The sequence below is a fragment of the Arthrobotrys flagrans genome (genome assembly GCF_004000055.1).
Source record: "Arthrobotrys flagrans strain CBS H-5679 chromosome Unknown unitig_1, whole genome shotgun sequence".
NCBI lineage: Eukaryota > Fungi > Ascomycota > Orbiliomycetes > Orbiliales > Orbiliaceae > Arthrobotrys > Arthrobotrys flagrans.
The window spans coordinates 695,109-721,649 of record NW_027137556.1 but is presented as its reverse complement, the minus strand read 5'-3'; the positions used below and the strand labels follow the sequence as shown (position 1 = coordinate 721,649).

At 48.1% G+C, this 26,541-nt stretch overlaps 16 protein-coding genes across 16 annotated transcripts; 10 read left to right on the top strand and 6 right to left on the bottom strand.

Moving 5' to 3' along the window:
• Positions 1-511: 511 nt before the first annotated feature.
• On the bottom strand, positions 512-2,424 carry DFL_008196 (uncharacterized protein; the record flags this gene model as incomplete). Its single annotated transcript, XM_067637895.1, has 8 exons — positions 512-568; positions 640-894; positions 972-1,030; positions 1,091-1,295; positions 1,356-1,501; positions 1,564-2,031; positions 2,159-2,308; positions 2,397-2,424. 8 exons carry the CDS (start codon positions 2,422-2,424, stop codon positions 512-514), a joined length of 1,368 nt encoding a protein of 455 aa, XP_067485839.1.
• Positions 2,425-2,597: 173 nt separating this feature from the next.
• On the top strand, positions 2,598-4,140 carry DFL_008195 (uncharacterized protein; the record flags this gene model as incomplete). The annotated part of the gene is made up of 9 exons (XM_067637894.1): positions 2,598-2,619; positions 2,694-2,800; positions 2,871-2,948; positions 3,006-3,039; positions 3,106-3,194; positions 3,264-3,294; positions 3,349-3,851; positions 3,923-4,042; positions 4,111-4,140. The coding sequence occupies 9 exons, from the start codon at positions 2,598-2,600 to the stop codon at positions 4,138-4,140; spliced, it is 1,014 nt and encodes a 337-aa protein (XP_067485838.1).
• A 345-nt stretch (positions 4,141-4,485) lies between these two features.
• Positions 4,486-5,358, bottom strand: DFL_008194 (uncharacterized protein; the record flags this gene model as incomplete). Its single annotated transcript, XM_067637893.1, has 2 exons — positions 4,486-5,023; positions 5,102-5,358. 2 exons carry the CDS (start codon positions 5,356-5,358, stop codon positions 4,486-4,488), a joined length of 795 nt encoding a protein of 264 aa, XP_067485837.1.
• Positions 5,359-5,624: 266 nt separating this feature from the next.
• DFL_008193 (uncharacterized protein) lies at positions 5,625-6,068 on the top strand (the record flags this gene model as incomplete). The annotated part of the gene is made up of 4 exons (XM_067637892.1): positions 5,625-5,687; positions 5,752-5,766; positions 5,851-5,920; positions 6,013-6,068. The coding sequence occupies 4 exons, from the start codon at positions 5,625-5,627 to the stop codon at positions 6,066-6,068; spliced, it is 204 nt and encodes a 67-aa protein (XP_067485836.1).
• Positions 6,069-6,220: 152 nt separating this feature from the next.
• On the bottom strand, positions 6,221-7,371 carry DFL_008192 (uncharacterized protein; the record flags this gene model as incomplete). Its single annotated transcript, XM_067637891.1, has 2 exons — positions 6,221-7,289; positions 7,355-7,371. 2 exons carry the CDS (start codon positions 7,369-7,371, stop codon positions 6,221-6,223), a joined length of 1,086 nt encoding a protein of 361 aa, XP_067485835.1.
• Positions 7,372-7,870: 499 nt separating this feature from the next.
• Positions 7,871-9,175, top strand: DFL_008191 (uncharacterized protein; the record flags this gene model as incomplete). Its single annotated transcript, XM_067637890.1, has 4 exons — positions 7,871-8,154; positions 8,216-8,566; positions 8,636-8,981; positions 9,044-9,175. 4 exons carry the CDS (start codon positions 7,871-7,873, stop codon positions 9,173-9,175), a joined length of 1,113 nt encoding a protein of 370 aa, XP_067485834.1.
• A 402-nt stretch (positions 9,176-9,577) lies between these two features.
• Positions 9,578-10,214, top strand: DFL_008190 (uncharacterized protein; the record flags this gene model as incomplete). The annotated part of the gene is made up of 2 exons (XM_067637889.1): positions 9,578-9,640; positions 9,702-10,214. The coding sequence occupies 2 exons, from the start codon at positions 9,578-9,580 to the stop codon at positions 10,212-10,214; spliced, it is 576 nt and encodes a 191-aa protein (XP_067485833.1).
• A 130-nt stretch (positions 10,215-10,344) lies between these two features.
• Positions 10,345-11,149, bottom strand: DFL_008189 (uncharacterized protein; the record flags this gene model as incomplete). Its single annotated transcript, XM_067637887.1, has 3 exons — positions 10,345-10,634; positions 10,696-10,885; positions 10,937-11,149. 3 exons carry the CDS (start codon positions 11,147-11,149, stop codon positions 10,345-10,347), a joined length of 693 nt encoding a protein of 230 aa, XP_067485832.1.
• Positions 11,150-11,256: 107 nt separating this feature from the next.
• DFL_008188 (uncharacterized protein) lies at positions 11,257-13,044 on the top strand (the record flags this gene model as incomplete). Its single annotated transcript, XM_067637886.1, has 1 exon — positions 11,257-13,044. The coding sequence occupies one exon, from the start codon at positions 11,257-11,259 to the stop codon at positions 13,042-13,044; it is 1,788 nt and encodes a 595-aa protein (XP_067485831.1).
• Positions 13,045-14,235: 1,191 nt separating this feature from the next.
• On the bottom strand, positions 14,236-14,775 carry DFL_008187 (uncharacterized protein; the record flags this gene model as incomplete). The annotated part of the gene is made up of 1 exon (XM_067637885.1): positions 14,236-14,775. One exon carries the CDS (start codon positions 14,773-14,775, stop codon positions 14,236-14,238), a length of 540 nt encoding a protein of 179 aa, XP_067485830.1.
• Positions 14,776-15,824: 1,049 nt separating this feature from the next.
• Positions 15,825-16,649, top strand: DFL_008186 (uncharacterized protein; the record flags this gene model as incomplete). The annotated part of the gene is made up of 1 exon (XM_067637884.1): positions 15,825-16,649. One exon carries the CDS (start codon positions 15,825-15,827, stop codon positions 16,647-16,649), a length of 825 nt encoding a protein of 274 aa, XP_067485829.1.
• Positions 16,650-18,032: 1,383 nt separating this feature from the next.
• DFL_008185 (uncharacterized protein) lies at positions 18,033-19,196 on the top strand (the record flags this gene model as incomplete). Its single annotated transcript, XM_067637883.1, has 1 exon — positions 18,033-19,196. One exon carries the CDS (start codon positions 18,033-18,035, stop codon positions 19,194-19,196), a length of 1,164 nt encoding a protein of 387 aa, XP_067485828.1.
• A 787-nt stretch (positions 19,197-19,983) lies between these two features.
• On the top strand, positions 19,984-20,689 carry DFL_008184 (40S ribosomal protein uS12; the record flags this gene model as incomplete). The annotated part of the gene is made up of 5 exons (XM_067637882.1): positions 19,984-19,991; positions 20,068-20,124; positions 20,192-20,385; positions 20,456-20,593; positions 20,649-20,689. 5 exons carry the CDS (start codon positions 19,984-19,986, stop codon positions 20,687-20,689), a joined length of 438 nt encoding a protein of 145 aa, XP_067485827.1.
• Positions 20,690-21,305: 616 nt separating this feature from the next.
• DFL_008183 (uncharacterized protein) lies at positions 21,306-21,992 on the bottom strand (the record flags this gene model as incomplete). The annotated part of the gene is made up of 4 exons (XM_067637881.1): positions 21,306-21,559; positions 21,631-21,654; positions 21,728-21,885; positions 21,955-21,992. 4 exons carry the CDS (start codon positions 21,990-21,992, stop codon positions 21,306-21,308), a joined length of 474 nt encoding a protein of 157 aa, XP_067485826.1.
• Positions 21,993-22,358: 366 nt separating this feature from the next.
• DFL_008182 (uncharacterized protein) lies at positions 22,359-23,697 on the top strand (the record flags this gene model as incomplete). Its single annotated transcript, XM_067637880.1, has 4 exons — positions 22,359-22,608; positions 22,703-22,878; positions 22,957-23,523; positions 23,599-23,697. The coding sequence occupies 4 exons, from the start codon at positions 22,359-22,361 to the stop codon at positions 23,695-23,697; spliced, it is 1,092 nt and encodes a 363-aa protein (XP_067485825.1).
• Positions 23,698-24,396: 699 nt separating this feature from the next.
• Positions 24,397-26,400, top strand: DFL_008181 (uncharacterized protein; the record flags this gene model as incomplete). The annotated part of the gene is made up of 10 exons (XM_067637879.1): positions 24,397-24,418; positions 24,477-24,574; positions 24,667-24,727; positions 24,796-25,031; positions 25,091-25,526; positions 25,583-25,686; positions 25,740-25,839; positions 25,897-25,972; positions 26,024-26,264; positions 26,335-26,400. 10 exons carry the CDS (start codon positions 24,397-24,399, stop codon positions 26,398-26,400), a joined length of 1,440 nt encoding a protein of 479 aa, XP_067485824.1.
• Positions 26,401-26,541: the final 141 nt, after the last annotated feature.

The following is a 26,541-nucleotide window of genomic DNA, read 5'->3' as shown; positions in this document are numbered from 1 at the left end:
GGCTCTCGTAGCGTCCTCGGTCTTCCGGTGTGCGAGCTTGGGTCTACGTAGCCTTTTGGTGTTCGAGTGGGCGCATCCTCGTCGCTACATGACCTGATTTGAACAGGAGGAGCTTTACGGGTAGCAAAATCCCAGCTCCAGAAATGATGGGCTTGGCAGCGTTGGCAGCGTGTTCTTATTTTGTGACACGAGGTCTGGGTCTCGACCTGACCCGAGTGGTACTTTTCCAAGTATTCGAGTACTTGCTTGCCTCTTCCGATTTACCTCAGCAGGTTGTATTACATAGAATGTGCGTACATCAGCTTGCGGATTAACTTTTGCAGAGCTCGATTTTTAGTATAACTATCGGGTTTAAATACAAGCTACGCGAACTGCGATTTGATCATATCCCAAGCTTATTAGGCCACACCAGACTTTTTTTCGGGGAGATGGACAAAAAAAAAAAAAAAAACCTTTGCTATCCGAGTGCCATGTTCAGCACACCTGCCAAATATCCATCTTTCCGCTTTGTTCAGTAGTCGTTCCCACGAGATACCACCTCTTTACAAGTCGGCCGCAGAAGGATCGTCTAAAATTTGGTTAGCAATTTGAATGATACATTTATATAACAAAAGAAGAGTGCTACGAGGGGGGACTCACGTGTTCGTACTGCGCTGTGTACGACCCCTTGATGTCGCAAAGAGGGGGATAGGCTTCCACGATACCACTCGTGACGAGGTTATTCAGACCGAGGAGGTAGCGTTCCTGTCCGAGGCGATCGAGATATCTCCGGCAAAACGGGAGAGTGCCAAAGTTCTTATTGATCACGCTTAACAAGGATTTTGCGGACGGCAGTCTCAACGGAACCGTGCTGGTGTCAATATCTGATCTTTTCGCATAATGTGAGACCTCGAGCTACACATCCACTTGCTGTCAGTATAGCCGTTGGCTGTGAAAAGTATATTTGGGTCCGTCCCGTGACTTGAACGTACATCGTCATGGACCAAACCACGTCCTGTGGACCCGAAAGTCTCGATTGCGAACACTTCGCCTGTACGGAGATTAAAATCAATTCATAACCCTTAAACGAGCGGGCGATCGGTTAACTCGCCTTCTTCCATCTTTGTCTGGTCGCCGCCTTTCACGATCGGTACGCTTTTCCCGCCGTGTATTTGATACGGGTTGATACTGTGTCCGTTGAGATTTCGGATAGCTTTGACAGGATATGTTACACCTCCGATTTCGACTTCGTAACTCTCCATGACTTCTTGAATGGCGGATCCGATATCGCAGACCCTCACATCAATACCAGCTTCCTAGGGTACGTTAGTCTTGTCTGGTAGAGGGAAAGCAAGAAGGAAGGGGCTTCGGCATACTCTGACTCCGGTGTCGGTTGCGTCCTTTACGGCGGCCAAAAGATTATCGTAAGTGGGATCGAACGCAACGGTAAATGCGCTATCGACGATTCTTCCGTTCACGTGGACTCCAAAATCGACCTTCATGACATCCTTTTCTCCGACGACTTGTTGACAAGAGGCGTTAGCTGTACCTCCCCTCGGATGATTCTTAACGGATCGTCCTTACTCATTTTGTTTCCAGCATTCGGCGTATAATGGGCTGCGCAGTTATTGATAGACAATCCCGTCGGGAAACCCATACCCGCAACGAGGCCATCCCCTTCTGTCAATCCATCGTGCCCGGAAAGCGCCCTCACCGAATCTTCAATGTTATTCGCGATTTCCGTTAGGGTCATGCCGGGTTTGATCATTTTTTTAGCATATTGTCGAACTTGACGATGAATCTCGGCACCCTGTCGAAAATCTTGGTGGATATCATTGTTCATCCTATCGAGGTGTCGTTTTTCTTCATTCGTCGTCCGGGATAAATTGTCGTCTTTGTATTCTACACATTCACCTTCGGGGTATACCCGACTCGGGAACAGGCTCGAGAGGGGGACCCGAGGAGGATCGGATTGGGTGGTCGGGGCGGAGATGCCCTTCTTCTTGGACTTCTTCTTCTTCTTCTTTTTCTTCTTCCCGGTTGCACCGCTGTCTGCTTCGATTGCAATAGGGTGAATCGTTGATTAGCGAAGCACAAACAAAAGTATGTGATATCAATAATATCTTTGGTATATGGACCATGAACCAAGCAAAGCGACCGATCGATTCGGTTTTCATACCTCCTCCTCCGTTAGCAACACCCACCGGCTCTTCAGCTTCATCTTCTGATTCCGGAGCGTTGTCTTCAGCTTCGACTTCTTCGAGTTTGGTTTTCGAAAGTTCTTTGGAAAGAGATCCTTCCGGGTCATCGACGGCTCTGGCGCCGGCACCTAAACATGTAAACGTGGTCGTAGAGTTTAGTGCCCAAGTTGAGGGAAGATCCAGTCCGTGGACTCGACATGAGAGTGCCTGGCGCACCTTGCTGTGCTGCTGTAGTGTCAGGCATGGTTCAAAGGTGAGATCGAAGCCTAGCACCGTTTCTAACCATAATACCTATGTCGTTGTTGTTCCGAATACCGTCAATGAGGCTTGATTATATGCAATCGAAGCCGGCTCTTGATACCTAGTATATCGATCTTGCTAGCGGTGCACGATGTTGTAAGTTGGAGACAAGGAAAAATGACCCGGATGACCAAATCAGGTAAGGTCCCCCAGCGGTCCAAACGAAAAAGAGACCGGGAAAATTGAAACCACCAACCCCCACCAACCAATCAGCCCACCTGCCCTTTCATCCTCTGCACCGTACCTTACCTTACCTTACCTTCCCTTACCCTCTTCTCCCTCGGCTCTACCATCGATCCATCCCATCCGTATACCCTCGAGTGAGTTTCCCTCATCTCATCCTCCCGTCGTAGGCATCGATTCCCTAATCATAACGTTGACGATTGTCAGGTTCCCAACCGTTTCGACCACATTTTTCTAAAGATGGCTCCCCCTGCTTTCTCCGATATCGCCAAACCAAGTTCAGATGTATGTTCGACCGAAAACCCGTTTGGCAAAAGGCGTACCACTGATCGGTTCATATAGCTCCTGAATAAGGATTTCTACCATACCGCTGCGGGTAATCGCTGCATAGAAAGCCCTGCGCTTCTTGATCGGATACTGATTCGCACCTGATCTTCCGTAGCCGCTCTCGAAGTAAAATCGAAGGCGCCAAACGGCGTTGCCTTCAACGTCAAAGGAAAAAGCGACCACAAGAGCGGGATCAATGGACAGGTTTGACATCCGGATCCGGAGGACTTTATCCCCGTTCTGGTTGCTAAGGTATATTTGAAAATCGAATAGCTCGAAGCCAAGTACACAGATAAGCCAACCGGTATGGACATGAGAATACCCTCGTATCGAACGGTCTATTAATTCGATGACACAGGTCTCACCTTGACGCAAGCATGGACCACCTTCAATGCCCTTGACACAAAGGTTGAACTTGACAACACCATCGCGAACGGTCTCAAGGCCGAGGTCTTCACCCAGTTCCTCCCGGCTTCCAAGAACACCGGAGCAAAGTTGAACCTCCACTTCCGCCAGCCGAACTTCCATGGCAGAGCCTTTTTCGATCTTTTGAAAGGACCTACCTTTAATGGCGATCTTACCGTCGGCCACGAAGGATTCCTCGTTGGGGCCGAGGTTGGATACGATGTCCCTAGCGCCAAAATCACCCGCTACGCGGCCGGCCTGGGGTATTCCGTGCCCGAATACACCGCCGCCATCACCGCAAGCAACAACCTTAGCGTCTTCTCTACCAGCTATTATCACAAGGTGAACAGCCAAGTCGAGGCTGGCGCAAAGGCTACATGGGACGCGAAAGGCACTTCCGCCGTTGGCCTCGAGGTCGGAAGCAAATACAAGCTCGATTCTCTCGCTTTCGTCAAGGTAACCCTCCACCCTCGTAAATCATACGGCGCGGCGTTTTTGTGCCAGCACTGATACTTTCACCGCCGTAGGCGAAAATCAACAACACAGGCATCGCGGCTCTGGCCTACAACCAGGTCCTGAGACCCGGGGTTACGATCGGTTTGGGCGTTTCGATCGATACCCAACGACTCAACGAGTCTGCGCACAAGGTAGGTCCCCCGAAACCAGAGCGGAGCCGAACGGCGCCCCGATGACTAACAACCATGGGAACCTGCAGTTCGGTGCATCTTTCACCTTCGAAGGTTGAGATATATAGCCATCCCTGCCGGATTGCGAACCGTGCGGAAATTCTTAAAAAATTTTTATAAAATCACTCTTAGAAAAATCTCATCTTTGTCTACTAGAATCCAAAAGAAATTCGAAAACAAGTTTCAGAGTCTGAGTTTGAATATTGTGTCATTCCCTTCCGTAGAAAAATATTAAAAGACCAATGTCCCGTTGAATACTAACGCACGGGTGACCCCGAGTCCTGCCCTCTACGCTTAGAAGATATGCATGCCCTCACTGATATCAGGGGGCGAAATTACAAAGCAGGAGGAGGGTACTCGGTACGGTTGCTAGATGGCAGCAGCGGATCGATTTGCGGGCTCGATTATACACGATTTTCGTGGCCGGTGCCGCTCCGCGTTACGAACCACCTGCCGAGAACGCCGACCAAAAGGATACAGGTCCCAACCGCAACCGCCCTGAAACAAAAGTCCGAAAGGTCTGAATAGTCGGCCTTACCGGTGTGCTTGTTATGCGTCCCCGGGCCTTTCCTAAACCGTTGTTGGTAGACGTAATGCTGCCGATACTTTCCGTCCCAATTGAACCGAGAAGAATGAGGTATATCGGCCTGGGCATCCGATCTGATGGGCCTGTCGCGATAGTACGACGGGGGTGGACCTTGCGGGGTCACCGGCCTCCTCGATAACCCGCCCGCTTCACGCCCGCCAACCGGTCCACGTTGGCCGTGACGGCGCTTATCGCCCTTGGGCTGAGACCCTTTCAAGGAACTATCATAGGATGCTTTGGAGACCGAGTCCGAAAGAACCTTGTAAGCATGTGATATTTCAACGAATCGATCGTTTGCCGTCGGGTCGCCCTGATTTCGGTCGGGATGATGGAGCTTCGAAAGTTCGTAGTATTTGCTACGTTTCTCAAATATTAGCCAACTGGCTCCCAAGCGGCGTATTCTCGATGCGAAGCATGCTTCCGAGACAACCTACCGCTTAATCTCGGGCGGACTGGAATACGGGGGTAGCCCCAAGGTATCGTAAAGAGACTTTTGGCCAGAGGAGTCAGAGGTGCGGTGCTGTTCGTGGGAGGGGGCGTGGCGATGGATGCATCGGGCGTGGCGACCGCACGGGAGGATTCTCGACGGCGGGTAGAGAGCTTTGTTCAGTATGTTTCGGGCTTCTGCTCCGTGGGGTGGAAGGGCAAAACCGCAATTCGGCAGCCATATTCGAAATCGCGAAGCTGCCATGCCATGATTTTTGTCTCCTCCCCTTTGATTTGAGGTTTCCGTCTGAAGTTTTTATGGGATGGGATGGATGTCATTCCTTCAAACAGATAAACCTCAGGCATTCGATCACGTGATGCCAAGTCAGAGCTATAAATATACAAAGGACAATCCATCACCATCCATCACCAACAACTGCATTGCATTGCGAAACGATACAGTCCTCCATACATACTAAGTACCTGAGTACCTTGGTCCAGTCTCGGATAATTCTTGAGAACCCAGCAAGGATGACCAGAGGAAATCAAAGAGAAAAAGCCCGGGAGAAGAACCTCAAAGCACAGTCCGGCCAGGTAAGATGACCTCGATCTGTCGGCCCTACAACCTAGTTTCTCTAACTTCGTTCCTGCCATTCAGAAGAAGAAAACCACCGTAAGTCCAAAATATAGACCCGGATCCGGCTGAAGAAGCCGAAGCCGCCTCCCCGCTACATCGTAAAACTTACACAGGGTACAGGTCAGCGGTTCTGAGTATCAGCGTCAAAAGGAAGCTACCGCAGAGATAATGCGCCAAAAGCAAGCTAAAGGTTGGCCCTTTTTTTTTTCTTTTAGACAAAAAAACATGATTAAAAAAAATATCACATCGGATTCGTGCTAATATCTGCGTCTGCGTTGGCAGCATTGGCTGAAAAACAAGCGAAGGAAGGAGGTGGTTCCTCGAGCGGCAAAACATAACTGACAATCTGCGCAGTTCCTCTGTGAAAACGATCGATAGTCAGAAGGCACCGTCTAGATTACATGTCCTGAGAAAAGAAACGGCATTCCTAGTTCATGTACTGAAACTTGACGTTGATAGCTAATTCATCAAGCTTGGAAGATTTCAAAAACTACTCGTCATGGGTTTCGTGGAGTTCTTTAGAATTGGGAACAAGACCTCTTGTTGCGGTGATGGCGTCAATGAGGTTCGAAGTAAACTTGAATGCTTCGTCGTTGATAGAGTCGAGGTTGACACGTTCCAATACCTGTTTTTTTGTATCTTCGAGCTGGATGGCAACGTTCCGGCGATTCGCAGCCTCTGCTCTCCAGAATTCGGAGACGTTATTCAGGCTCGATTCATTCCTCGTGGTTGTACTCTTCACGAAAAGGTTGGTCCGGACGTGGCTCAGTCCGACGTCTAGAGATTTCGACAAGGCTTCGATCTTTTCCAAATCCGAAACCCCGCTGAAACCGTACCGCCCCGTAGCAGACAGGTACACCATGACTCCGAGCAGGCAGTTGACGATGGCGATTGCCAATCCTCTGTACGTTAGTAGACGCCAATGGTACCAATTTATGTCGGTGGGTAGGGTAGCCTGCGTATTCTGCAAAAGGTCATGGTTGTAGAGCAAGATGAATTCCCCCAGAGCCACACCCAACCCAGCCATGGTCGCCGGGATACGGAACGACCTCGTCACCCTAGAAGACAAGGAGGATGTGACCAATCCGAGAACAGCAATATTGGCAACATGAGGAGCAGCAATTGTCGGTGCACTGTAATACAGATAACCGGAGGGATCCGAGATGGAGCACCAGGTGCATTCGATCAAGGCCTTCGGGCCGTATGCAGCGTAAAGAAGACGACCCTCCCTCGTCCTGAGGGTATTTAGTAGCATCGCATCGTTGCTCGAGAGACCTTCCAGTCCTTGCCGTAATCTTAGATTTTCGACCCTACGCAGAAGGACATCGTTGGGTGTCAGAAGAAGTCGAGCCCCGGTCGCCGTGATGATGTTCTCGCTTTGGAAGTAGGATGATGAAGAAGCAAGTGCGAGAAAGACGGCGAGGGTGAGAACGTTCAGACCGAACCTCGTCCGAGGGTCAACAGCTCGCGTGGATGTTTTCCGCACGTTCACGGATCGGACGATCGCGATGAGTTTGGGAATGAGGATAGGTCCGAAGAGGAATACGGTCGTCTGGATTCTAGGGAAGGAGATGTAACCAAGTAAGCACCCAAGTATGTATCGCGCTCCGGAGGGGTAACTCACGTCGCCCATGAAACCATTTCTACCACTTGCGCTTGCCCGGGCCCTTTGATTGAATATATTCCTTCCGTTCCTTTAAGATGCTGGCTGAAAGTCAGTGAGAAAGCAGCTAAGTACTTACACAAGGCACTTACTTCTTAGCACCCAGCCGCTTACCGACCTGATCAAGAGCATGGACAGGTCGAAGCCGGGAGTATTGGGTTAGCGTGTCCTTTTTGCCATGTCGTCATAACCGTAGCTTAGCTTGTCGGAAGAAGAACCGGCCCTACATGTATGAGGGGAAAAAAACACTGCTGAGAAACCCGATTTGAGTTGCCCAGCAGCTCGACAAAAAAAAAAAAAAAAAAAAAAAAAACCACCAGTGAGTGCATTGGTTAGGAACTCCAATTGCCATGTAAGTCTTACACAGGTCAACCTTCTTCCAACTTCATACCCAGTGACCGGTGATAGGAACATCCAATCGGGTTGCTAACTTCGCGTGGGTTGCTTTACCAGACAGTATTTCCGGCTCCCGACGCAATGGCCGACCCAGCGCACCCGAATGGCCCATCGAAGCGGCAGGAACCTGAGCGGTGGGACAGTGCAGATGAACCGGATGCAAAGAAGTTCAAGGGAGACAATCCGGACACCTTGGGCTCGGAGGGATCCGACACCAAACCCAAGTTGGCTTCGGAGAAAGAAGGGATCCCACCGCCTCAGAATGGCCAGAGCCTGGTTCCCAAGGGCTATAGCATGAACCCCCCTCCGACAGACCGTGCGGTTCGAGTCTACGCCGATGGTGTTTTCGATCTTTTTCACCTCGGGTGAGTATGAAACCCTTGCCATCGTCGATTTCAGTGTCTCGTTGACCTGACACCGACATAGGCATATGCGACAGCTCGAACAGGCGAAGAAAGCCTTTGCGAACACCCACCTCCTCGTCGGGATCCCAAACGATATAGAAACTCACAAACGAAAAGGCCTCACCGTCCTTACTGATAAGGAGAGAGCGGAGACCTTGCGGCATTGTAAATGGGTGGACGAAGTCATCGAGGATGCCCCTTGGATAGTAACACCCGACTTCTTGGAAAAACATGCCATCGATTACGTTGCGCATGACGATGAACCTTACGCCGGGGCGGACACGGATGACATATATAAACCTTGCAAAGAGGCGGGAAAGTTTCTGGTCACCCAGCGGACGGAAGGGATCTCGACCACGTACATTATAACAAAGTCCGTCACACCTTCCGGGATCCCCCGCGCGTACTCAGGTCCTCTCGCTAACATATCTGAGATGTGCAGGATAGTACGAGACTATGACAAATATATCACAAGGCAACTGAGAAGAGGCACACCGCGGCAAGATCTCAACGTATCATGGCTGAAGAAAAACGAGCTTGACATAAAACGACACGCGGTCGAACTCCGCGATTCCATCAAAACAAATTGGACAACTACTGGGAGAGAACTACGGGGCGAAATTGGAAAATTCTGGTCCCCGCAGCCACAGAACCTCCCGGCGCTCTCGATCCCCGATAACTCTGCCAGCTCCGGCGTGGGCCAGATCGACATCGGACGTTCTGCGTCTCCGCACACCGATTTTGCAACCGGATACTCTCTAGGACTGATAGGGGGCGTTCGATCCTGGGTATTACCACCGTTGCTGTCACCGACTCGAATCCCGTCCGATAGACTAATTTGTATTTGTAGATGCAGGTACGATCGAACAGCAACCGTGGGTCCAAAGCTCCGTCCGCTGAAAACTCCGACCAGAGTGACGAAGAGGACCTTGCGAGGAAATCAATTTCTCCTGCTCGGGAGAAAATGGATCAAACAACATGATGTGTCCCACACGCAATGCGTTCGCTTGCTGTCGTCTATTACTCCCCTCCATGGCCATCTACTTCCTTTTCTTCTTCTTCACACACTTTTTTTTTCTTAATAATAGGTCCTCCGCGTGCCGTCGCATGCTCATAGATTAGAGGCAACTATGTAATACTAGGCTTCCAAGAGTGCAAATATAAATGTATGCGCAATCAATATCTGCGCTGTAAGCTTCTGGCGTCGAAAGGTCGTTTCCCCATAAGCGAATTCATGCCAAGAGTTTGCAAATGTGTTGCGTGTGAAAAATCCGGTTCCAAAGTTTTTTTATCTTGAAAGTTTCATCGGGCGAGCTGTCCATCATCGTAAAACACCATCTTGGGCGACACCTTTCCCCCAAGTTGAATCCACAAACCTAGAGAAATGTCAGCTACCGTTCGAAACGATCGCCCGATTAAGAGGCCTCGGCTTCAAACGGATACAAAGGTTGGTCAATCTTCTCCAGCTAAACTTAGGCCGTCCGAATCAACATTTAATTTGTACGCAGGAGGTTCCAAATACCATAAAGCTCTCGGGAGAAGAAGAAGAAGAAGATACAATGAAAAAACCCAAAGATGAGATACCTGGCGTCGTATACCTTGGCCGCATACCCCACGGTTTCTACGAGGATGAAATGCGCGCCTACTTTTCACAGTTCGGAACGATAGATCGCCTTAGACTTTGCCGAAACAAAGCAACCGGGAAATCGAAACACTACGCTTTTATACAATTCTCATCGTCAGAGGTTGCGCGCATTGTGGCCGAGACCATGAACAACTATCTCCTTTACGGACACATATTAAAGTGCAAGATACTCGCGGAATCCGAGTGCGACGAGAAAATGTGGATTGGCGCAAATAGGAAATGGAAAGTTGCGCCGCTCACCAAATTACGTCGACTCAAGCACGAACGCAGGAGACCCCCAGATGTTTGGAATAAACTTCAAAAAAAAGAGGACAGTCGGAGGCTGAGCAAAGCTAAAAGATGGGAGGCAGCGGGCATATCTTATTCTTTAGGCTGATTCGGTAGCTGAAGTTGTAATGCAGCACCGCTGAGGAGGAGGAGGAGGAAGGAAGCCTTATGTACATTAGCTCGCTCGATGAACAATCGAAGCGAATAGAAAGAACTCGAAATAGTTTCATCTTCCAGCCCTATGCAACGCGATTGCCGGTCGGCGGACTTGGTTTTAACCACGCCGACACCAGACCCGCTGCGACGGCAGTGCAAGCACTCCACACGTTTACACTCACGCTACCCCGGGGAGCTTGTGGGAAACACAGGCCCCATTCCACATAATCCGGTACCCATCCACTCGGAAGCCAAAACACCGGTTCCTTGCGGTGCCAGATCTGTATGAAGAAACCCAACGCTGAAAAGAGTAGCCATCGGGTCGTCGAGATGGCCTGGCTGAATCTCGTCTTGTGAGCAGCCACGATATCAGCTAGACACCAAATTATCAGCAAAGCTTGTATACTTGCGGGTAAACCGAATACCGGACGTACACAGCTTTTCCAATTCGGCAACCTTCTTATCATGTTCTCGCCTCAGTTTCGCCCACTTTGCAAATTCATCTTGGCTGCTGGTTGTTGCCATCTCTTTCCGAATTTTCAAAACCTCCGTTTGCTGCCGTCGAAGGGCTTCGGCATCGGCTGACGCCCTCGATGGTATGATTCGTGTGTAGGCTCTCCAAATCTTCTGTCCGTCAGCAAGGATCCCGAATCAAATCCAAGTGTGCACACGCACCGCAGGAGCCAAGCTAACGAGGACGCCTGTCATCTGCCATCCGATTGCGAGTAGAAGGACGGTTATCAGTAAATGAGACATCGTGGTGGCGACGATGATAGATAGATGTTGGGGGTTATGGTGATGAAGCGGGTATGGATGTGAGCCAAGAGCCGCAACTGTGGCGGCAACATAGCCAACACAAGTTTGTTCTGAGACTTGGCGAAAGGTCATATTGCCAAGAGTTAGCTTAAATTTAGTCCTGTCGCAAACATCGAAAAAAAAAAAAAAAAAAACCATCAGACTTTTTCAAATTCTTCCCAAGCGCTACTCTTCTCCAGATGGCGAACCAGCTACTCACTTCGCTACTTTATCAACCATCGAGTAATATTGATTCCAACCGCGATATCTACGATGGGTCAGTTTCATGCACTCGGTTTTACCTCAATGCTCTTGCAGAGGCCGAGGGCGTCAACTACAACGTCCACACCATAGGCTTCGATGTCGACCAAATATGGATTCAAAGCCAAGTTCTTTTGGAGGCTATACGGGAGTCGGCATACCTGCCTCGTATGGTTGAAACCGATACCGACCGTGGACCGCCAAAGAAACGCGCGAGGCGTGATGAGACAATTCAGGCGAAAGAGTCGACGGGCCCAGAATACGATGAGGATACGGAGGTTGATCACAAACTCCCCCAGAGCACCGGGGATTCGTCTTCTGAATCCGGTAGTTCCGAGGTTGAAGCGAATCATGGTGCCCTTTCACACGACGACCTTACACCTACCCACACTCAAGCTAAGTTCCGCGGGAGGGCTCCGAACGAACTCGACGATGGATTCTTCTCGATTGATGCATTCAATCTCGAAACCGAAAAATTCGAGCGAGCGGATGAAGTCGGGCAATCGTTGGGTGGGCTTGACACGACGATTAATTGGAATGCGGACCCAGACGACGATGTTCATAGTTCTGGCCCGGACTCTGATTCCCCGGATGATACAGATCGCACCCTCATGTACAAAGACTTTTTTCTGCCACCTGAATACCCCGAAAGTCGGGGTGGGGTAGGTGATGGAGATGCGAGCGCACCACGGCCGCCTGACGAAGAAATCGGTTCCTTCGATGGTATCGGCGGGGTTATGAACGAAATCGAACGAGATCTATTCGACGACCTGCCATCCGATCAACACAGCGCGGTATCTTGGACCTCGGAGGGTATGGATCACTCTTCGCACAGGAACACCCAAACCCGACTTAGCGATCACATACGGGAGTTGGAGAAACAAAACATCGACCGACGGGAATGGACATTGTCCGGTGAAGCGAATTCAAAACAGAGGCCGTTCAACTCTCTTTTGCAGGAGGATTTAGATTTTGAAAGAATTGGAAAACCGGTGCCCGTTGTCACACAAGAGTCGACGACAACGCTAGAGGAGATGATCAAAGGGAGGATTGTGGCGGGGCGTTTCGATGAAATACTACGAAGGAGCCTAGGGCACCACGAGAAATCCCGACGGTCTGCTGTGGAGCTCGAAGATTCGAAGTCGAAGATTGGGTTGGCAGAGGTATACGAGCAGGAGCACCTCGAAAAAACGACGTCCAGCCAGTCGAAAGGCGCAGACGTGAAACTAGACGCCCTCAGATTCGAAATAAGCAGCTTGTTCTCCACGCTGAGCAACCAGTTGGATATGTTGAGTTCCTGGCATTTTACGCCGAAAACACCACAATCGACACTTTCGGTTGTCCAGGATGTTCGGACACTCGATATGGAAGAAGTGCAGGTGAATGCAAATCACCTCTCCGGATCAAGGTCAACGGCATTAGCACCGCAGGAGGTTTACAATCCGTCATCCAAGGAACACCAAGGGGACGGCGTAGTCAAAATTTCCGGGATCCCTATGTCTCTTTCCGAGGTGGAGAGGAGTAGAAGAACAAAGCAGAAGAGCCGAAAGAATCGAGAAGTATCCGATCCATCTAGGACAAGAACCCGCGCTGATGAAAACATTGGGATTTTGAAATCGCTCCAGAGAGCCGACGTCGCGGTCATCGACCGGGACGGTAAGCAGGTATCCCTGGGAGGCTCTCGTCCCGAAAAGGCTTCATCGTCTGGGTCGCGGATTAAACTTTAGCTAGTTATGACGGCTTTCTTTTCTTCTTTTCTTTTATATGCATGTACAGCTGTATTCGTATTGGTCTCCAAGTTCTATTCGAGTTATTCAAGTAGCCAACCTACCTCATCAGTAAGAAGTCCTTAAGTACGGAGCTTAATGCATAAGTATTCATGACTGGAAATTCTTCCGAAGTAGCGGCTTTGCTTGTCGGTTCCTGCTTTTTCCGTTCACAGAAGACCCTGGTTTTTCCGATAGATGTGTAACATAGTGCAATGTATACCTAGGCCTCTACATGAGCCTGTCTTGTTCGAAAGCCCGGATCATCTTGAGCCCAAATGGGCTTGGTTTGAGCTCTTGGCAGTTTAATGGCAAGCTCAGGCTTAAAAGGCTTTCAACCTAAAACAAGCTTTGCCAAGCTTTTGAATTTTTTATAAAAAATTAATCTTTTTTGTTTTTATAATAAATAAATAGAATAATTGATTTAAACTTGAATTATTTTTTATTTATCTTTTTCTTTACTAAGTTTTCAGTTTGGCTGTGGTACAACCTAGACTGGATTAAGCAGAGGACTCGAGACGTTCAGAATACTACACGGCAACACAGGAGCCGCCCTATAAGAAAGTCAGTACGCTGCTACGCAACAGGCAATAAGTTGCCGTGCCTCGGGCTAGTAAATGTGTATATAGTCCCCTCGACCGGTGACGAGTAGAATCGGCACCGGATAATCCAAGTAACTACTTGATCGTTGAAATTGCACTGTGATCCCCTTCGAGAACCCTCGATATTACCGTAGCTCGACATTATCCTTAACGTTGTTATTAGAATTTTAAACCAAAAAAAAAAAAAAAAAACAAGAGCTATGCTCACTACATTATATAATAGTATGGTAGTAATAAGGATGTAGATTGATGGTTTTGGCGCTGCTAGGCCTATCTCCCTCAACTCCACTTCAGAGGTAGCATTTAGAAAGAATCGATTTCATTGCACATCCCGCAAGAATATCTGTAATCATCGATAGTCTCATAGTGAGGAGAGCCCTAATGGAATATTTTGCTATTGTCTACTGGTTGGTTTCTTTAACAAAACTGAAGGCTATCGATAGGATTTTTGATAAAATAGTATGACAAGATTGTAAGATATGACTGCCAATAATAAATATTCTGGGTTCCAATCTCGGCGACATCGGTTGAATACAATTTTAACTTCAAGTCAACCCACAACTTTAACTTCCACGATTTCGATCTCGTCAACGGAGTTACCGCCGCGGCGGAAAGTCACAAGCAGCTTGTGCTCGGCGCTCTTTCCCTCGCAGGTCACCTTGTTGTCACCAATATGGTTGCGGCTCTTTCCCCCGAACCACCAGTTGTTCGATTTTGAAGAATGTCCCTGACCGAGGGCAATATCCGGGAAGACGTAAGTCTCAAGCTCCCCATCTCCAAGATCGAGCACGAGAGTAAGCTTTCCGATAAAGGCAAAGTTGAGGTCGCTAGGATCGTGGTTGAAGGTGCTGTGCTGAGCAGAGATGTGTTCCTTCCACCAGTTGGCGACGATGTCTGTGCCGTGGCGGCCAACGGGGAAAGTCATCTTGCCGTCGGCATCGATCTTTTTCTTCTGCTTGACGACGTTCTTGTTTTCAGGATCCTGGCCGGGTGAGATTTTGAGATCCTGTATGATGAAATTGCCCCCGATGAGGGTGAGGGAGGTCTTGTTGCCGAATTTGACATCATTATCGCGGTAACTCATAGCCATGTCGATTCCACTTTTGACCAATGTGGTTGGTACGACTGGTTCAACTGGTTGATGATGGAGGCGGGAGGGTGATAATTTCGGTCTCGTAGCTGGTCACACTGACAAGTATAGTCGACGGGCTGCTGCTTATCAGCGTTGAGAGGGTACTCTCTGAGCTGCTTACTGACTCTGAAATGCTGCTGCTGTCGGGGTAGCCCAATCGGACTCGGAGCCAATCTACGAAGCACAACATACAACACAAAAACAGTCAATCACGGTTGAATTCCTGTCCTAATCGTAACTTACTAGCTTTTTTTTTTCTCTGTTTGGAATCAAGAACTTGCTGATAGCAAATTTCTTCAGCTTGCAATCTCCGTTATTTGCTTTTACGAATTTCTAAATGACTCTTCTTTAGACAATTCTACATTGCCAACTGCAAGTACTTGAGTTCTCAGCTCCGCCTGCGCATCATTGCTATTACAGCTTTAACCCGTGCGGTAATATAAGAATAGCTGTAATGGTCTTTCCCGAGACCAGAAAATTCATATATAATAGAAATTTACAATCAAGTACAGCAGGGAATTTCCTGCCCGCTCTTGTACTAAATCATCAAGTTCATTCACCTTAAAATCTCCAAAATGGGCCAAAAGGCGGCTACATTTGGCTTGCCAATGGAACTACATATCGCTGGAAGCGTCTTTCAAATACATCCATCCGGATGGCTCAATGGTCACTCCCTGAAAGTCTAGCACCCGTTAGTATCAGATTACCTCATCATGACCATTTAAACTTATAATATCGTGTCAATAAGCGAAGTCAAACGTATCTACGTGGAATACCAGAGTGACTGGCCGCCTGACAGGAATGAGTCCAAAGGAGATACGGTATATGAGGTGGTCGGAATTAGAAGCGAGTTCGCGATCAAGCTACGTCGGCAAACCGGTGTCCAAGTCGTGATGACAAAGATGGCTACCTCTAGCCAGCCAACAGGCAGCACTATAAGCCTTTGGCCGGGAACACAACGGATACGTTTCGTTCATCTTGGCTGGCAACGGTCCTGATAACTTGATATGCACCTCTTCCAACGTTCTGAGCTCGGGTGGATGCAGAAGGACTTGTCACCGATCGGTGATCGCACCCTTCGTCATATATGCATGCCGTCCTCGCATGATGCTGCTATCGGCGTCGTTCGAGATACAGCAGAACTGGCGGCGGGTTGGAATACAAAGACACAGGTTAGGTCGGTCTTCGATCAGCTTGGACTCGGTACACGGTTCTTTGATATCAGGCCTGTGATCCACAGAGGGACCCTTCAAACAGGACATTACAGCACCGTTGGCGTTTTAGGCTGGCAAGGAGGCAACGGTCAGAGTATCGCCGAGATCGTTGACCAGATCAACCAATATCTTGACATCAACAAGGAACTTGTCATCCTGCAGCTCTCAAAAGCTTATAACAGGGACAACAACTTTGCAAACTTCACCGAAAGTGAATGGCACGAGCTGTTTTATTACCTTCGGAAGAACCTCCACAACCGCTACCTTCCAGCAACTACGGACCTCGCGTCTTTACGGATGAATGATCTGATCTCTGATAGCAAGGCCGCTGTGCTTTTCCTCGCAGATATCGGCCTTGATATCGATTTGGGGCCGTACAAGGGGGATGGGTTCCACCGCTTGACAGACTTCGACCGATATGATAAGTACGCCAAAACGAACAGAGTAGAAAATATGAAAGCAGATCAATTCAGAAAGCTCAAAGAACAGCGTACCAATCTTGTGTTGATCTTCAAACTAGGATGTACTGGTTTGTTCGAAAAACTTATAACATATTGGTGTGAGGTTTACCGAAGACCTCCGACTTTGCAGTTGGGCATAAGGCTGCTTAAACGATGATGGTTCTGGTTCTGAATTTCATCGGCCAACTTGTCACTCTACTCGAGTAGCCAGAAGCTCTTACAACTATGCATTGCACATCCGGTGCGCAACTGCATGCAGGTAAACTATTATAGGCTTTAAGCAAATAAATAACCAAATAAAATATTAAGTTATGGTGTATTACGAGGCTTATTGAAAACATTTGAGGGGTAAAAGGTTGCATTTTAGAGTATAAAATTAACTTGGATTATCTAGTACCAATTCACGTCGTTATTGAAGGGTAGTTATATATATATATATATATTATATATGGGGTGGAACGTCTGGAGGACGTCCTACCGCGAAAACTCTCCAATTCTGCTTGTAATTACCTATTTTGAAACCTACTAGTATTAGCGGTCGTATTCTTACGACTTCCCTAGGAAGATCGTGTGTTGTCGTGTGGTATTTCGGATACCGCACTCCGTGGGTCTGGGCGAACGTCTCCTAACATAAAAGCCTCTGCTAATATGGATTTACCCAAGTATAAGCCCATTCTGGTGGTTACAACCGGCCATGATAGCTGCTTATGTTCCAAATTGCTAGTAGCTAGCTATGCTAACCCAGTGCGGTATCCGAAATACCACACGACAACGCACGATCTTCCTAGGGAAGGCATAAAAACATGACCGCTAAAGCAAATGTCAAAATAAGTAATCACAAGCAGAATTAAAGAGTTTTCACAATAGGACGTCCTCCAGGCGCTTAATTATATATATATATATAATATGTGTATATAGCTACCCTCCAATGAATTGGTACTAAATAATGTAAGTTGATTTTATATTCTAAGATACGACCCTTCGCCCTTCGCGCCCTCGACAAACCTCGCAGTACACCGTAGCTTGACAAATAACCCAAGCTGCTTAATTCTAAAAATACTGTTTAATTTTATCAATAGATGGGCTTGGAGCAACTGGTGTAATCGTTTTTTAAACGTATTTTAAATTAAATGGTAAACCTCCAGTACCTTTGAGAATTATTGTTTATATTCACAGCTTCAATGCTGCACAGCCCTCCTCCAAAGCAGGTATAATATGGGTAACCCCACCGGGAAGGGGGTGTGCAAGGCCCTTCGAACCAACTGTGGATAACTAGTCCTTAGGTATCCATCTTTTCTAGGGAAACGGTGGGTTAAAAATATATAGGTCCGTTGGCCGGCGGGGTTTACCCATCCCATTTAAATCGATTTTATAAAGGATCCAACGTTCCTAATTTCACGGGCTCAGTCATAACCGATTTAATTCGCATCCCTTCAAAATGGCCTTGTCAAAATGTTGACTGGATATCTTACCAGACAAAAATCACCTCAATATTCTTTCCAGGCTCGATAGGCCATGATGGAAATCACACTTCCGCTGCATGCAAGCCTACCCTCGCTGGCGAAATATCCTCCAAGCTGCACCATTTATTGAAGAGCGGTTCCGGCCTGACAACCTTTCCTCCCCAGCATGTCATGAGCTCTTCGATCCCGTCTTTGATCGAGCTCTAATGATCAAAACTTCCCCGGATGGGCAAGTTATCCCTGTGGCCATCAAAAATGCGGGCGAAGATGGCCCACATGGACAAGATAATTCCCTCTGCGATACCGAGCTCGTGGGACCGGGTATTTTGGATGATCCGTTGTTTAACCTTACTGCTCCGCTTAAAGCAAAATATGACGGCCGTACGTCAATTATCAAGGACCTGTCCATCGCCTTCTCTCGACAAGACTCCGAGTCTGGCTGCTTCGTCTGCTCCGTGTATGATCAGTGGCTTTTCACCGATCGCCCGGGGTCCGAAAAGTTAACGATCCGAGACCTGGTAAATTTATTAGTCAAGTTGGCCATGACGGACGACGATTTAGGGCCTAGCAAAGCGATAGCTGTGATGCTCCACATGACAGCTAGCCCTGAGTACGATTATGCCTATTTTGGGGGTTGGGTTACGGGCGAGTTCGGACCGGGGAAAAATCCACTGCTGGTGTCTACCAATACATCGTTGCTCTCCAAACCCTCCTTCAAACTCCACTGGGCGGCCAAACTCGGGAACACCGTCGTTTTGAAGCAGCTAATCCGAACCGGTGCGCCCCTCGATCGCAGATGGGACATGTACGAAGTTCCCGTAACGGATCATGCCCAATCGATGCCGTTACACGTAGCTGCTATGTGGGGCCATATCGGTAGCCTAGCGGCGTTGCTCGATGCGCGGGCAGACATTGATGCCCGTAACGGGTTTTCTCGAACGCCCTTACACCTCGCGGCAAGATTTGACCATCTTGAGATCGCAAAACTGCTAGTGGAACGTGGCGCAAATAAAGAGGCTAGACGGGATACGTATGAAACACCTCTACACTTTGCCGCTGAGGAAGACCGATATGAGGTGGCTAAATATCTTATCGACGCTGGGGCGAACATTGACGCGGAAGGAATGAGAGGTACGCCACTCGATCATGCCAATTACCTTGGGCGGACTGAAATTGTGGGGCTATTGGAGTCATATGGCGCAAAGCCCAGCACTAGACGAGATATACGTCACTGGTACTAGCTATGGGAAATTTATTTCATATCAACTTAACGGAGGATATTAGATACCTTGGGAGTTTAATAGGAGTTTGGAATACTTGGGTTATGCATGAGGCTACATTGACATCTGCGTAGACTCCGCACGAATAGGCTGGGGGAATGGATGGTTTTGTAGATTTCGTATAAACTTGAACGATCAGTATGTCGCAAAACAGTAAATAACAGCTGCGGTTAGGTGCTTATAAAAGAATATAGTCAAAAGCGACACCGCAAGGATAAAGAATAACTTTCGACAACATAAATACTAAGGATGTACGAATTACATTATCAATCGAATACGTGATGGGCTTAAATAATGACTTCCAAGAAGATTTCCGTGTGTTCATCGTTGCAATATTACTAGGTAGTATCTATTGTAATTCCTTTGTGGTTGTTATTGTATATGCCTATGAGGCCTCTGGCTAGGTGATAGGAGACATCTCCAGGTATTTTCAATGTACCCATCGGAAAAACCAGAATCTTCCAGAAAGGGAAAATGTGAAAGAACAAATGAAGAAGTGAAGCCGAATACTTCGGTGCAGGTATCGCTTGTTAACCGGTGAATCTTGTGTTGTTTGATGTGTGCAACCTCGTTTGTGACTGCGTTTTTTAATTAGGTCTAGATCCAGAATCTTAGTTTGAGGCTCTTGGCCCGAGAAAGCAACAAAAAACTACTCCGCTACACCTCACAAAAACTTGAAGCGACAACCACAAAGCTAGATTCACCCAACTTCATTCCATCCAAAGCATTTACTGCCAACGTCTTCAAAATGGGAAAGTAAGCATCAGCTTCGCGGATACTCCGACAGGCATCGCGTTTGTTATTTCGGAACTAATCAGTCTTCGAACCGCAGAGGCAAGCCAAGAGGTCTAAATTCCGCTCGCAAACTACGAAACCACCGTCGAGACAAGTACGATTCTTACCTACTTCGAAACCTGGGATAACCGAATTCCGGAAAGCTAATTCGTGATAAACAGTCGATGGGCGGATCTGGGATTCAAGAAGCGCCTTCTGGGGACAGCCTTCAAATCATCGCCCTTCGGTGGTTCATCACACGCCAAAGGAATCGTTCTTGAGAAAGTCGGCGTCGAGGCCAAGCAGCCAAACTCTGCCATCCGTAAATGCGTCAGGGTCCAACTTATCAAGAACGGCAAGAAGGTCACGGCATTCGGTTCGTCTTCATTACTAGAGCCTTCCCGACGGAACCACCACCCCGCTAACTACTCGCTCGCATCATCTAGTTCCTAATGACGGTTGCTTGAACTTCGTAGACGAGAACGATGAAGTTCTCTTGGCAGGATTTGGTAGGAAGGGTAAAGCCAAGGGTGATATCCCTGGTGTTCGGTTCAAGGTCGTGAAGGTCTCCGGAGTCGGCCTTTGTAAGTCATCCATATCGATCATCCTTGGCTATTCTCGTACTAATTTGACCCCTAGCCGCATTGTGGAAAGAAAAGAAAGAGAAGCCAAGAAGTTGAAGCTTCTGCTTTCAATTGTCAATCCGCTGCTTTATTCCTTGTTTCCTACCCATCTATGGCGTTTCTGTTGTGTATGTATTATGAAAAGGACGGGCATTTAGAACCGCAGACTATGAGATGGCAGCAAAGAGCCTGCAACCTAATACGAAACCGATACCTGTGATTCCACGCCCTGTGGACTAGTCAGGATTTTCTATGGCATAAAACAGTGGCCCCTTTCGATATCGGAACTTGTTCCTTTCTTTTCACTTCCCAGTAACATCTTTCTGCGTGTCGGGGACTAGGAAACGATAACGATATTCTAATCACATCAGGTACCGATGCAAGCAAGAAATAAAAAAAAAATAAAAAAGTATCGAGCTTCCATCTTATCTGCGGCCTCGTAACCAAGTTCGTGGAGTTGAGTATGTAAGGTGTCTGCTTATTCCAAGGGTATCAATACACCGATAACTCCAACAGCAACAAAAAAAAAAAAAAAAGTGTGTCACAGACGGAGTGGGAGGGGTGAAGAATGAGGACTAAATAAGCACCGGTGCCTTCCTCGAACGGTTGCAGTTGAAAGGAAAATACGGCTCAATTTCTCATGACTTTAAACAACCCAGTCGATTTCAAACTGCTATGTTGCTTGATTTTCCTTGACAAGGGCTCGGATACGTTTGTCGTAAGCAGTGCGATCTTTTTTGAACAGGTTGTAGGCTTCAGCCTGCGCAGGAGATTCCGGATTTGGGTCATCCAGAAGATCCTGGATACCGAGGAGTATCTGTTTGATCGTGATAGCAGGCTTCCACCCTTCGTCCTCATTAAGGATTGATAGGCAGACTGTGCCGGAAGGATAAACGTTGGGATGAAATAGTGGCGGAACAAATTTACCTGGCATGGCGTCAGTGTAACTCGTTCAGGTCCTAATCAAGTCGATAGAGGGGGGGTGAAGTTTGGCTTACACTTTGGCGGCTTTGTCGGATACTCTGACCAGTGGAAAGAATGGCAAAATGTAAGCATTGGAGTTATTATGAGTCAACCGGGGGGGTATGATTGTACCTTCGGGAAACACCATCTCAAGCTTGAATAGTCCTCCTTCCCACAGAGTTTTCTCCTTGCCAGGGATACCACAGCTCCACTGTCGAAGGTCTATTCCATCGGGACCGCGTTGAGGTCTCGCGTAGAATCCGAATGGATGATTTTTACGCCACTGTCTTCTATATTATGTTTCAGCAATCTCCGAAAGAATGTGGGACGCGGGCCAGGGGACGGAGGCTTGAACCAACCTCTCTTCTTGTAGACGGTTAAGGCAAAGCGACGACATGATGAGAGGTATATCGATTTCGCGGGGCTGCAATTCCAGGTGATTGGACCCTGTCGTTGGGCCCGGTGGATTGATGCTGGTGGATGGGTATCTGGGTAAGTAGTTGGTGGTTTGGTGTCCTTCAGTCGCAGCGCAGCGCGAGGTCTTTAAGTCAGATCCTCAGGTGCAGGGTATAGTTCCCAAAGCCAAGACCACCAGAATGACCGAGGTATCAGCGAAACTTTGGGCAGCCTCCAAGCACTTCTTCTTCTTCTTTCGCAAGACAAATCCCACACCCACCGTCATTCCATAGGACGATATCAGAAAAACTCGATCTCGGTCTCATCGCTTCGTAACACACTTTGTCGAAAAAAAGAAAGGGGAAAAATGGTATTGAAGAGGACGTTTCGAAGAAGCCCCGCATCAGATGTTCATGCTTCTTCAAGTGGGTCGAAATCTGAGGTTTCAGCTGAGCTCGCAACGAGCTCAAACCGAAGTACTTTGCCATCCGTAGAAAGCCCCGAAGATAGTAACGGCGCTTCTTCTCAGTCACAGAAAGTTGGCGACTTGGGCGGTTATGACGATGGTGGCGACGACGAAGACGAAGACGAAGACGACGATCTCGATGAGCTTGATGGTCAGTTCACCTGGATTTGCCTTTTTTATTATTATTTATATATATATATTTTTTTTTAAAAAAAGGTGCATGCTAACCATAATCCATACGATAGATCTCCTCGACGAGTTTAATGCCGGATCTTCATCCAAACCAGCAAAGAATGTGCATGGGGAAACATCCGCCCAGGGTGCTTCTATGAATCAACCCTCACTCGACAGTCTAGACGATGACTTTGCAAAACAACTTCAACAGGGAATGGCGGATCTTTTAAAAGAGATGGAAGAATCAGTAAGACACCGATGTTACCTATCCCTGGTTGACTACCAAAAACCTAGTATCTGAATTAATCGCAGTCATGTCGTGTAGCCGGAATTCCAAGCCCAGTTCGATTCTCTAGTCCAAGAGCTAGACAAATCAGTTGACCCGGTTCCAAAGCAAACCAGCAATGGGAAGGAGGCCGTAATCACTCCTGGCACATCGGAAAGACAACCGGAAATCGACGACGAGGTGGCGCAGGGAGCCTCATCGTTTCACGATACTATCGCCAAGACCATGGAAAGGATGAAAGAGTCTGGGGCAGAAATAGATACCGAAATGGCGGATTCGCAGTCAGATGATTTCCTTGCTGAGATGTTGCGGCAAATGCAGACAACGACAGGACAGGGAGGCTCCGATGAAGATTTTTCGAAAATGTTAATGGGCATGATGGAGCAACTCACGAACAAAGAAATACTCTACGAACCGATGAAGGAACTTGATGATAAGTTCCCAGGGTGGCTTGTGGAAAACGAAGGCAAACACTCAGCAGAGGAGATGAACAATTTCAGGGAACAGGCAAGGCTTGTGCGGGAGATTGTTGTGAAGTTCGAGCAACCATCCTTTTCCGATTCCAGCGAAATAGATCGAGAGTACATTGTAGAGAGGATGCAAAAGGTACGTCCACCGCTTCTATTGATTTTGCGTGCCTTTCAAAACGATTATTTCTAACCTGCTTCCGATGAAACATAGATGCAAGCTGTCGGTTCCCCTCCCGCCGAGCTACTCGGAGACATGGGGGGTCAGGGAGATGGTCTGCCGCCTGATATCGAAAATTGCCCAGTTCAATGAACACGACTCGATTTACCTCTTGATAGGTCCAATTGTATCTGTACGCAAAACGTGAAAGGTCTTCCGGTATATCTATGAACATGCTTAGCCACCACTAGTCCAGAGCAACGATTTAGTCTCGTATTCGATGCGCCACAGGTCCCCTCTGCTGATTTCATGAATTGTATATGGGAGTTCTACTTGTCCGGTCTATTTATCTATTCCACGCCGCCGGGACCATCCCCAAGCTAAAAGGTACCTACCCAAGTAGGTACGCATCTATGAAATCTGTAGTTAAACCCATCATACCTGTGAAGCATTATTAATTCCACCTCTCCACGCCCGATCCATCGCCAATACTTCATCAACGATTTCTCGTTAAAGTAAGTACCTGCCCAAGTACTTATCTAGTAGGTAGGCTACATCCTTTATACGAGCCAAGTACTTGGGTAAGTGCCTACTTACCAACTCGTGTTACATTTCATGGGTGTGTTGGGTCACAATCCGCGCCCTTAATTGCAGCTTCTGTCGCGGTTTCGCTTCGGACTTCCGCTTGCCCAGCCTTCTATTCTGCGACGTCTCCCCACCAATCCGTGCTGTGACGCTGGCCGTTCCTTTAATCACCTATCCACGCTGTTTTTTTTTTTTTTACCGTCCTCACTGCGACTCTTTTTTTCAGACCCTCCTTTCTGGAAATTGATGGACCTGTAATATATCGACATGGATGACTCGGAATCTGGAGGTACAGACTGCAGCCTCTTGTTCGAGATGATCAGACCTGCTAACGAGATAGAGCAAAGGTACTATCGGTAGAAAAAAAGGAAAGAAAGCACGAAAGGCCGCAGCTAGAAAACAGGTCGAGGAAGTTTCTAAATCGCAATTGACATCACAAGATGAGGTTGGATCCATTTTACGACGTTACACTTCCAGTGGTAACCGACAACGATGCATTGAATACTTCGCAGTGTGCTAATTCGTGGACGGAACCAGGAAGCCGAAGAAGAAGAACCGGAGGGAGGCCCAAAAACGCCGCCGAAAAGCCTCGAAGAAGGTCGGTCTTGGATCGTGTGGAGTGGAACCTCGGGTGGATACTAACATTCGATCACGATTTGTTTGCAGGCGCAGAGCGGAGCACAGCCGCCATTCACTCGAGAGACGTAGACATTTCGACACCCCACTCGGCATTGGATACCGACGCCGGTAAAGATGTCGACAAAGACCGAGTTTCCCAATTGGAGGCTCAGCTTGCCCAAGCACTGGCGGAAAATGCTCAACTTGACGACAAATACAAGGGCCTCCTAGGCAGAGTGGCATCGATCCGGACAACGCTGACGGATAGACTCAACAAAGATGCAGTAAGTTTACAGTACCCTTGACGCCTTGCTCACAGTACTTATCTCTCGGTCCCGACCAGGAAGAACTACAACAGACGAAGGGCATGGTTGAAACGTTAGAGGAGCAAAACAGAGCGATCCTCAGCGAAAAGGAAGCCATGGAGGCCGTCTTAAAACAAACAATCTCCGAAAAGAAGATATTAGCTCAAGAAGTCCAGGATCTCCGTCAACGGTTCTCTGTCTCTCAGCAAAATTGGTCGAAAGAGCGCGAAGAAGCCGATATTGTACAACGACGGTTAACGGAGGAATTGGAAACCACCAGGAAGGCAGGACAAGACTGGGAAGTTCTAGCGATGGAGGAAAGTTCGGTTCGGAGAGCACTCGAGGAACGGGCTAGCGATATCGAAGAGCAATACATATCCCAGAAAGCTCTGCTCGAGAAGGAGATCTCAATAAAAAACCAACAGGCGGCCAAAATATCCGATCTTCAAATGGCGCTTCATGACATCCAACAAAGTACGTACCAATCTCACGTATCGATTGTCTCGGTCCCTCACCAATTCCGTGAATAGCTCGCAAGGAAGAACTCCGGGAAATAGTAGACAGCACCCAGGCCCAAATCGAAGCACTGGTCTCCGAGAAAACCTCGTTACGAGAGGAGTTATCTGCCGCAGAGGTACGTCGGTGCATCCCACGGGTACGATGCCACATGTTCTGACCACATAATAGGCCCGATCAAACCATTTATCGGAGGAGATCCAACGAATGTCCCACCTCGAGAGTGAAGTTAAAGAAAAAACGCTTTTGATAGGAAAACTCAGGCACCAAGGTCAATATTTATATCGAAATATCAAATGCGCTACATCTAACAGCCCGTAAAATTTAGGTGTGATCCTTAATGAGCACTTAACCAAAGCGCTGCGGATGATCAAACGCGGTGACCCGCAAGACAACGTCGACCGGTACGTAGAAGGAATCCCGCTTGTCCTCGCTATCATTAATTCCTCTCTTAGTCAGCTCGTCACGAATTTGTTTATTTCGTTCCTGGGGCTTCCGAGAGGCGACCCGAAGCGATTTGAAGTTTTGCAGCTGATCGCAAATTACTTGAAATGGACCGATGAAGACCGCGAGACAGCAGGACTCTCACGCCCCGGAGGATCCGGCTATCCGGGATCGATTCCATCACGGAATCTCCAATCGCCTGTGACGCTCGCGCAGTTGACCGATTCCCGTGACGGGAACAACAGCGGGGAGGTTAGCGGCCTTGTAGCTATGTCCGATATGACACGGTGACTACATGCTAACCACGAATATATCTTAATAGAACCTTGCGGAACTATGGGCATCCTTCCTACAACAACAAACGGAAGCTAGGCCGGATGCGCTGTGATGATATCTGTGGTGGAAATAGTATAATTCTAATGTGCTGAAATTCTAATCAAATACCCGGTTCAGAATAGGGCGCTGGTTTGGTTTGAAAGAATTGTATCTCGTGTGATAGATTACACCGGCGATATGTTTTTCGGGGAAG